At 30.4% G+C, this 10,883-nt stretch overlaps 1 protein-coding gene across 3 annotated transcripts; it reads right to left on the reverse strand.

Moving 5' to 3' along the window:
* Positions 1 to 117: 117 nt before the first annotated feature.
* On the reverse strand, positions 118 to 5,052 carry LOC100803833 (transcription factor bHLH122). Of its 3 annotated transcripts, none has more exons than XM_006592104.4 (7): positions 4,564 to 5,052; positions 3,484 to 4,135; positions 2,228 to 2,568; positions 1,961 to 2,137; positions 1,427 to 1,492; positions 1,246 to 1,314; positions 118 to 629 (listed from the first exon to the last, which is right to left on the reverse strand). In XM_006592104.4, exons 2-7 carry the CDS (start codon positions 4,022 to 4,024, stop codon positions 576 to 578), a joined length of 1,248 nt encoding a protein of 415 aa, XP_006592167.1. In that variant the 5' UTR covers positions 4,025 to 4,135; positions 4,564 to 5,052; the 3' UTR covers positions 118 to 575. The 3 variants fall into 3 exon arrangements, with proteins under 3 accessions (XP_006592167.1, XP_003540708.1, XP_040863324.1); XM_003540660.5 differs by having other exon boundaries at positions 3,484 to 4,118; positions 4,564 to 5,047; XM_041007390.1 differs by having other exon boundaries at positions 3,484 to 4,413; positions 4,564 to 5,019.
* Between the last annotated feature and the right edge of the window lie 5,831 nt (positions 5,053 to 10,883).

Consider the following 10,883-nt stretch of genomic DNA (forward strand, 5'->3'; position numbering starts at 1 on the left):
ATAAAAAAAAATACTCATATGTATTCAAATGTGTCATACTTTTAATGACAACTACTTCGCATTAAAATCATAACAAAAATAAAAAAAAAGAAAAAAAATAAAAGTACAAACACACACTACTCAATAGGCATCCAAGTATATATATAACCAACAAAACTATGTTGGCTTCGGTCCCCCCATGTTTCCCATGTCCTTGAATGTGAAACCAAACCCATACATAACATTCTCTCTCTCTCTCTCTCTTTTTTTTAACGTTATGGCTGAACCTTGAAGATGCAAAAATGAAAATTTCAATTTTCCAACTCACCCCATCCTCCATCATCCCCGTAAATGGGGGCCCCTAAGAGTAAAGGCAAATAGACTTACATATCAGAAAATTTTGTACACCATGCCTTGAATATGTGGGCATCAAATATTGATCGATCATATATAAACTCAACTTTTGCCACCACACTCCCAAACAAGCGCAGAAGAAGTGATGTAGCTAGATAATTATCGGAAAGGTGCGCTAGTTTCTAGACCAAATTATTACTAAGCTGTACAGGGAATGACGCGGGTACCCTCCTCCTTTTCCGTTATTGCTGCTTCTTGTGTAAACACGTACACTTTGCCCGATTGTCCGAAAGTGCCTGTAACCAATTATATACAAACATATGTAGTAAGAAAATGAGTCTATAATTCATTATGGCATCATGGCATATACTATTAGGACAGAACTTAGATTCATTTATAAGATTCTTTTTTTTTTTTTTATAATTCTCCTATCAAAATTAGTGTTTCACCTTATTAATCTATGATCTCATGTTTAATGCAATCTTTATTATATAAATAAGTGAAGCGCCTAACTGTTTTTTCATATTTTTTAAATAAAAAGAAAGATAATAAAAATTATTAAATGGTTTGTGAAGATAATTATAGGAATAAAATACTAAGTCATGAATGTAGTTATAAGAATTAAATAAATATAAAAATATACATACCAAAATATCTTATTTTCTTTATATATAATAATTAATTACTAATGTGAAACATCAATTTTAATTAGAGAACTAAGTATTTAAGGAACTGTATCTAGGTTTTGTCTGCGTTATTAACTTCCATCTCCCAATATTATGCAGGAGGTGCTAAAATAAAAGTAATAAATGATTTTTCTGTTTTGTTTTCTAACAAAATCTTTTTTTTTTGAAACTTGTGCACCTGGTGTAAGACAGAGGAGTGAGTGAGAGAGGTCAGTTTGTAACATACCTCAACTTGGTTTTGAAGGTCTTTAATGTACTCAACAGCCAAGTCCAACATGTCTGCTGTGTTTGTTTGCTGCAAAGAGAGGAAAACAACGTTGGTGTGTCAAGGCCTCCTCCACAATTTTTCTCACATAAAAGGTGACGTATGTGTGTGCTAGTGTGCAACAAGTCAAAAACGTAATTACCTTATCCATGTTGGGGACCAGATCTTGTAGCTTCCTCATTCGCTCACTAATTTTAGTTCTTCTAACCTGAAGGGAAGTTGACACAAAGATAACTATTAAACAACCCAGTTTCACCTTATTAGATGCCAATAATTTGCAATTTGCCCAATTATGCCAAGGCGTGGATTAAATACTCAACAATGTAAAATATTTGGTCCTTTCCAAGTCATGAAAAAATTATCAAGAAAAATTCGGCTGCCTATTTTAGAATCAAGAAACCAAGTACAAGTGAAAAATAAAAGGAAATAATTTCAGTAACAGGACAATGTCTTGTTACATGAGAGAGAGAAAGTATTGATGGAGCCTAGACAAATTACGGTGGGTCCTATTATAACGTCTTTGTATCTTTCTTTCTTATAACATGACAAAAATTAGGTGTGTGTCTTTGAATTCAACTTATTTTAGAGAAATAATAGTTTTTTTTTTTAAATAAGCAATACTATCTCCAAAAACAATCCCAATCAAACACGCATAACATGAGAGAACAAACCATACCCTCTCTGCAATGCTTCTAGGGTGAGTGGCACAGCCCCGCTTGGCACGAATTTTGCAAGGAACAGAATCCGAGAGCTGAAGAAACTTCTCAATGGCTGCCATTTCTGCAGAAGTGTTTGGCAAACTCAATTGATGAGCCAAAGCAGAAGAAGAAGGTTGTTGGCCTCCAGTTTCATTCTGAACAATGCAACAAAAGCAAGCATGTCACTGACATTGCAGTTCAAAATTACACACCAAATATATCACCTTGGTCCAGTGGTACTCTACCTGACTTTCAGGTGCATTTAAACCAGAAAATGGTTTCACATCTTCATCTCTAAATCTCTTCAGACCTGTCATATTGTCAGACATGATTGCAGAATCATCCCACGGACCAACGGGGAAACCTGCAGGGATAAATTCATTGCCCTGGCTTTCAGCAAACCCTTCATTTTCTGCATTGTTCTGTGTGTTGCTCTTGTTTCCAATTCCAGGCCTTGATGACATTAGTCCTGAAGAGAAGTTTGTTGCATTCTTCATCCTTGTTGCGGGTGAAAAGTTTGCTTCCTCGGTGGTGTTATTAGCAGCAGCAGCTCCCATAGTTCCCATGCCTCTAACAGCAGCATAGCCTGCCAATCAAGCTTGCATAGCGTCATTATGACAACCTATTCATGCAGTAAGAAAAATGAAGATTCGCATAAATATGAAGTCTAAACCAGGAAATATCGATCACTGTTCCCGTGTTGTTTAGTGGAGAGATATAAGGTTGGTTGGGTGATAAAGAAAGAATGGAAGGGAAAAGATTACGGGTTCTATCGCGAATTCGATCCTCGCTAACAATTAACATTTGTCTGATTAAAAAAAAAAAAACTGTTCCCATGTTTAGTTCAACCAACCAACCTCTTCATATGATAAGGATTCCCACCAAATTCTACAAAAGACCATAGCCATATTGTTGTAGTAGGATTTAACTCCTTTTAAGTAATTCACTCTAGAGAATAAAATAAGAAGTTATAATTATTAATAGAAAACCAGTAGATAAAATGAGTTAGAGAAATATGGAGATTCATTATGTTCTTACATACAAAAAAAATGACAGTTTATTATACACTTGCATGCACTTTTTTTTTTTACATTTTTAACGATGGATTCTTTAATAGCTATAATTCCTTAGTGTGCTCTATAACGAAAATCCATCAATTTAGAAAAATCAAATCCTGATATTTTTTTTCTTGTCCTTTTTTATCCACCAGTTGCTCCTCTAACAGCAAAATTTCTCTAGAATACTAACAAATTTGAAGATATTTTATGTTTATGCTACCTGAACAGGCAAGAATTAATGTTGTTATTTTTCCGAGAAGATTTTTTTTTTCCTTTGCGTGTGCGCGTAGGGGTTTAAAAAGAAGAAAATACAAGAAAATCGGGATGGAAACAATAAAATCTCCCTGAAAATTAAAAAGGTGACATTTTTTTAATGGAAAGAGGGAAAAAGTGAAATTAAAAAAAAAATACCAAAAAAGGAAAAGAAAAGAAATTAGACATACCAGTATCAATGTTAATGTTTGAAAACAATCCAGCAGGTGAGCTACCATGTCTGATAAGACTGGAACTACTTCCACGACCAGTTTTCATCTGGTTTGGCAAAGGTGGTCGTCCAGTGCTTTGGTAAAAATTCTGAGTACCAGAAGAGCCATAATTATTCATATTATTACTTTGTTGCTGCTGTTGTTGTTGGAGAACAAGTGGTTCATTATTCATGGATGTCACATCCTGAGGTTGATGATTAACCTCTTCCTTAACCGCAACAACAGTTGTTGGGGGATTCTGAGTATTAGCAAGTGAGTCCTCTGCATCAGCATCAGCAGCATCACCTCCACCAAGACTATCCACAAAGCGTGTCAACATTCGCTCTGTTTCGGGGCTAGAGGGTCGATTGAAAACGTGTTCGTAGAACTCACGGTCAATGATGCTCGAAAAATACGAACTTGGCGCCGATCGGTACCGTGTCAACCCAGAATTCATCTGCTGCTGGTGGTGGTGGTGATCCAAAAACATGGGAGGGTGCTGCCGAAGATCTGACTCCATTGGAAAAAGAAAACAATCAAACTTTTTTCTCTTTTTGTTCTTCTCAGATTATCTTCGAAACACTAGCATCAGATCACACCAACTTCTCGGAATCCTGAAAAAAATAAAATTCTTTGTCCAAGCCTTCAGCATATCAATTCCAGAGATCTAAGACTAAACAAGCACACCCCAAATCTAGATGATTAATAATTTAACTTGCAACTGTGAATTGGGTTGCCTCAGAATCAGGAAGAGATCAAATTAACTAGCTAGGAAGAAGAAGAAAAACATACCAAATAAAAAGGTTTAAAAGAAAAACATGAGTTGTTGTAGTTTCTAACTTTCTATCACACTCACACATACATAACATCGAAAGTCATAGAAACTAACGGCAACCCATCTTTCTGCTACTGAAAGGGAATCAATCATCACTCAGCTCAAAGGACAAGACAAGCAACAAAAGCAACATGTGAAGAAGATAACAAAGCAAAGGATGTGAAGTACTAAGTTGTGACAGAACAGAACAGAGAAAAGAAAAGAAAAGAAAAAAAAACAAGTACCTTCTCTTGGTGTTTCTGAGTGTGTGTGTTTCTTTTGGTTTTGGGTTGGATTTAAGGTTGTGTGAAGTGGTGGAGAAGATTGGTGTGGGAAGGAAGGCTCAAGAGAAAAGATGGAGAAGGATTATAAAATAACATTCCATCTAGTTTGTGAAGAGGTGCAGCCAATGAGAAGTAAACAGAGACATAAATCCAGCTCTCAGATTTGGTGTGTGTGTTGTGTTAGAGTTTTACTAGAATGCCCTCAATTTTTGGAAGGAACCACCAAATGGGAGATGAACGTGGCAGAGGGGGGCTTCCGAAGGGAGAAAGAACACAAGTTAATCCTATATTTTTAGAAGTAAAGGTAGGTTCTGATAAAATGGCAAGTATACGAGGTGAAATGACTTCATTGCCTGCCTCACTCTTCCACCACTGCACAACACCTCTCTCTCTCTCTCTCATTCACATCATCATCATCAAATTCAATTGCCCTACAAAAATGAAATCATTAAACTATCATTTCATTTTCCAGCGCTAAAAGGATGGGTGTTTATTTTGCCTTTTTTTAGTAATAAATAAACAAATTATGCTAATTCAATTCTTAATTCCGTCTTTTGACCTTTATATAAATAATTTTAATTTTAATGAATATCACTTATTCTTCAAACATTATAATAATTTCTTCCTTATCCCTCAGGTTGAAATCAACATTTTTTTTTTGAGTTTGGATAGCAGTATCATACACTCGGGTCAGGTGCAGCAGTTTTGCTCTAGAATTTGCACAAGTTAGATGTGGCTAAATATATTATTTTTAAGGATAAAACTTAAATTATATATTTAGTTTAAGGTCATGTTTATGTTTATGATCCAACACTCTGAAGCACATTAATTTAAATAATTAAGGGATTTAATAAATTGTAAATATATATTTTCCAATATTACTTTTAAAAAATTAAATTATTAATTGGTAAAGTTTTTTATTTATAATATTGGTATCAAATAATCTACATAAAAAACATGATTAATTTTCATTAGGAGCTGCAAGCATACATCATCTGCTAACATAATTTATTTGATGTTTTAGAATTTGAACGTTAAATTAGTTGATTAAGGACCATAAATTATCACTCAAATCTACTTTTGTTGATAAATTGGTAAAGTTAATTTTGATACAACTTTTCATCTTTTTCTATTTATAGAAAACATATCTTTTTCTAATTATGTGTCTTGCTTTTTTTGTCAACGCCTTCCCACCACCTTTAAGTATTATTTGTGGGCACAAGTTTTTATTAATCACATTCGTCAAAATAGAATTGTTATGTGAGTATTTTTTTTTATTTTTTTAAAAGAAACTACAAAATTTATAACAAATTCATTTTTTGACAGATCGTTATAAACTATTTATTTTAACTTTAGGAAATACTAGGATGGTAGTGATAAGGAGGCATTTTCACTCTTTGTTCTATGTTAGAAAAAATGCTCTGGTTTATTGTGGATTCTAAAAAAAATATCATTAATAGATTAACTATGAAAAATACCCCACGTGCTAGTAAAAGAGTGAATATGAATTGCTTCATTTCATGCACATGATAAATTTTTATGAGAAAATTGAGCTTCATAAGTTAAGCAAGCAAGAGCATCAGCACACATGTTTGTTTCAGAAGTTAAGCTATACTTCCCAGGTCTCAGCAATAAGACATCTAATAGCCTGTATAAGGCTCCAAGCCACGGCAATAAACACCCCTACAATTTTGCTATATAGGCAGAAGATGCATTGCAGACTGTTTGGATTAAAACATCCAAAATTATGTTGTAATACTAACTAATATGATTTTAAATAAATGTTGATATTTATATTTCATGTAGATATATCCATTATGAGTTCAAACTCGATTTTAGGTTAAAATAACACTAGATATATTTTTAAAATAAAAATATCTAAACATAAATTCCATGAATTTAAAATTAATTTTACAAATTAATGTAATTTATAATTAATTTTACAAACATTAACCCAACCACAAGTATACTCACAAGTAACACATGTTAGACGTCACGACTTACGTAATTGGGTGGAGTCGTGTGATTCTTCTATTCTGTATTACTATTTTTTTTTTTATCTATAACAATGGATGATACTATTAAATTCTATAACAATGGATGATACTATTAAGAAATTTATAATATTTTGTGTATTTTTATCAATCAATTGAATTAAGTCCCATTGACAGGGTCTTATTATCTTTGGATATGCCTACTAAATAAAGTTGATTATTTTTCTCCTAAAAAGAAAATAATATCTATAGCCATTAACGCTAATTAATTAATACCGCACTGTATATATATAACTGAAAGAAAATGAAGTCACATGTTTGAGTATTTTTCCCTTTTATGTTTTCGTTAATACTAGTACCAGTTCAATGCCCAACCTTTCAGAGGACAGGGGAAAAAAATCCAAGGGAGAAATTTCCAGTAGAATGCAATCCAAAAATTGCTCTCCCAACATTTGAAATGACACTGAAATGTATAAAATGCAAGATTTCAGTTGAGTCATTTACACTTCTGAGACAGATGCAACTAAAAAGAAAATAGAAAATAGAGTTTTTTTACGTGTAAAAAAAAAACTAATAGATTGGTCAATATAGAACTAGATTTGTTTATCTTACACAAAGTGTTGGATTCAAGTTTTGCTGAATGAAAAAAAAAAACCTAATTCAAAAATGAGTTAAATATAATTTTAATTCTTTTAAAATTAAATCATATTTTTTAGTCTTTTAAATTTAAAAATATTTTTTCTATCCTTTAATTTTTTTAAAAAAATATTCTTTATAATCCTTTTTCCAAATGTTATTAACACATGTCAAACAGGATCTTAAATATTTTTAGTTAAAATTTAGAAATGTGATTTCTGACAATTCAAAATTGTCAGAATCATTTAAATCAAAATTAAAAAAATAAAAAGATGAATTTTTCTGGTTAGTGTGAGAAATCTCAAAACTTTAAATCAATCCGTAACTGTAACCTGAAAAACCTCTTCATCTTCTATTTAGAATCTCTGACCCCTGCTCCCAATCCACGCACAGGGAGGAAGGTCCAATGATGATGTCGAAGGTGTCGAGCAAAATGGGGATTTCTTCTTTGGGTCATGAATCTTGGCGGTGTAGCATCCCATGGTGTTTCCTGAAACCTTTGTGGTAGATCTATTGGTCGGTGGAGTGTTCCTTTGTCTCCGACAACCACACCACCTTTGTCGATTTCAGCGTCTCCAATATAGGTTTCCTATCATCCTCACCTGCGCCGCCATGCGTTTGCAGTTCTGCTGGTGTGCCCTGACGCCACCTCCGTCGGTGCTGCTATCACCATGTTTGTCAACAAACAACAACATAAAGTGCACTTCCTTTGATGCATATCATACTGCCAACCAAAGCCTTTTTTGTGCTGTGAGATTATCAAATTGGTCCTTCATTTGTATAGTATAAGAAAATAATATACCAAGACACAAATTTTCATGCTTTTATTTTTCATTTTTGTTTTAAATGATTACGAAGGTTTAGAATCGTTAGAAAATGCCCAAAATTATTCCTTATTTGACACATGCTATTAGCGTTCTGGAAAAGAATTTAAAAAAAGTATTTTTTATGTTTGAAGAATTAAAAAAAAATAATTTTAAATTTAAAGGACTAAATTTATTTTACCTAAATTTAAAAGATTAAAAATATATTTAAACCTTTAAAAAATTGATTAATATTTCTGCCAATAAAATAAAACTGATAGTTGATAGATATTTGATAGTTTTTACCTCTTTAACACACTAATTAAGAAAATCTCCCATGTGAAGTCCACGTATTAATTTATTTTTTTTGTTCCCTCTCGTCACTAACCACACCAGAACCGATTCAAGTCCATAAACTGACACAAAATGTCAATCATTAAAAATAAAATAAAAAAATAAAAAAGAAGAAGAAAACCACTACATGTACTTCGAATATTGGCGTTGGTGGAAGTGGAAGAAAAAGGGGAAATATTTCTATGTTGTGCATGGGGAGCCATTGGTTCCACGCGGACTTTCGTGCGCGGAGATGCGTTCAAAAATGATTTCCATGGACCCCTAATAAGTGGTATTTTTCATTTTTTTTAACATGATAATTTTTTTTTAAATTAAAAAAAAGTTTTAGGAGATAGAGAAAGTTGACCCAACTAACAATCCCGTCACACTATGAGATTTTTTTTGTGTGTACAAATATTGAGTTCGGATAAAGTTAATGTATTTTTTATTTAATTTAAAAAAACACTATATCCATTTTTAACAAGAATATCGAAACTACTTTTTAGGATTTATACTTTTATTGAAAAAAATTATTCAATAACTATAAATTAGTAGAAATATATTTTTAACAAAATCACTCTAATAGCTTTTAAATGTATGGCCCTAAATTCCATAAATATGTAGGAAAATTTATTTTTGTAATTTAATTGTTAAATTTTTTTATTTTCATTTTTCATAAATTTTAAAAATACTGTAAAATGGTAAATTGTAAATAAACATATTATTAAATCTATATAAATTAATATATCCCTAATCGATATAATTTTTTTTCCTAAAAGTATAATAACATTTCTTAAAACGCTCGCTTTATATTCTTTAATTTTTTTACAGCCTTCTTTAAATTAAATAGAATAGATCACATATATTATATTTCATTTTATTTTTATTTTTTGACAAAATTATATTTCATTTTATACTAATTAAGTCTTATTCCAATACACCTGTCACTCTGTCAGTCAAACATTAGATATGCTCTTAGAAATTTTTTAGTCGATTACATAATTTAAATTTAGTTAGATGTTTAATTTCTTTATCATGATTGAAATATAATTTTGATCTTTAATAGCATTTCTTTATCATAATCAAGTGTTTGTATCAGTTTTTATTTAAAAAAATGAATTCAAACTCTTATTTTCTTTTTAAAATTCCTACGAAATGAATTTATTAAATTATTATAAACTTGCTATCACCCAAAATCTGTCAACTGGAAATCATACTAAATTTTTTTAAAATTCCTACGAAATGAATTTATTAAATTATTATAAACTTGCTATCACCCAAAATCTGTCAACTGGAAATCATACTAAATTTTTTTAAAAAACAAAAATAACTTTTTGAATTATTTCTATAAAAGATAGAAAAAAAGGCTTCATTTTTTCTTCTTCAAAATTATAAGCCCAAAACATCCTATAATTCTTTTTACAACTGTTATACTTTACGAATTATTCACTATATCCCTCATAAAACACCAAATTTCTTAGTAGAAAATAAGAATTTTAGTATTTATATAAACAAAAAATGATAGAAAGACTTGATTAAAACAAACTTTAAAACTAAGTTAAAAGTTAAAAACATAATTTGTACTTAAATACAGTTAGCTCCATTATTATGATTAATATATGTGCTGTTTTCATCTTCAATAATATATATGCTCCATTCGAGTGAGACCCACTTTTATATTATTAAGTATCCAAACCCACCTGTCATGCTTTTCCTTTAAATAGTCATGTAACGAGACTTGAGAATATAGCTTTAAATACAATTAATAAACCTCACAATTAATTATAACAAGTTTCTATATAATAAATTTTGTATTTAAATTTTCTTGAACAACATATATGGTTTAAGAAATAAAGCAATCCTATTATGGTTTGATATATGCTTATTTAAGTTACACACACACACAAAAAAAACCCCTCTTTTTGGGTACATCTGAAAAAACTCTCTATATACTTAATGGTAAAAACGAGAGAACAATTTAAAGAATAAAACATACATGCATATAAAAAAAATACTAATGCGAGTCTTAAATATTTATTAAAAATAAAAAGTACCATAAAATTATTTAAATGTTCAATATACGTACTAAATATTACATCTTTCATTAATCATTTTTTATTTTAATATCTTAGTTGTAAGATAAAATTAAATATAAGAGACTAAGGAAATAATTTATCATTTTAAAATTTGACACAATTATCTATGACCCAACTTGACCTCATTATATCATATTGAATTTTTAAATTGTTGTTTGAATTAAATTCGACTCAACTTAATTAAAATTTGATCATGAATGAATTGAGTAATGAGATCTAATTTGTTAAATCCAACCTAACTCATTTCATATAATTTATTTTATTATATATAAATTAATTATTAAATATAAATACATTAATAATTTTTAGATCATATAATTTATTAAATTAAATTATCTATGATTGTTTTTTATTTTTGTTTTGATTTTGCTTATATTTTCACATATTAACATTATATTTAATCGTATGCTGGCAGGAAT

This window comes from Glycine max, chromosome 12 (assembly GCF_000004515.6).
Source record: "Glycine max cultivar Williams 82 chromosome 12, Glycine_max_v4.0, whole genome shotgun sequence".
Lineage (NCBI taxonomy): Eukaryota > Viridiplantae > Streptophyta > Magnoliopsida > Fabales > Fabaceae > Glycine > Glycine max.

What these genes read in the sequence shown, in the direction of transcription:
- LOC100803833 (XM_006592104.4), bottom strand. Translation starts at nt 4,024, where the DNA reads ATGGAGTCAGATCTTCGGCAGCACCCTCCCATGTTTTTGGATCACCAC. An exon ending in AAACATTAACATTGATACTG is followed by an intron (nt 2,569 to 3,483) that starts GTATGTCTAATT and finishes CTTGATTGGCAG; the next exon opens with GCTATGCTGCTGTTAGAGGC. An exon ending in TAAATGCACCTGAAAGTCAG is followed by an intron (nt 2,138 to 2,227) that starts GTAGAGTACCAC and finishes TGCATTGTTCAG; the next exon opens with AATGAAACTGGAGGCCAACA.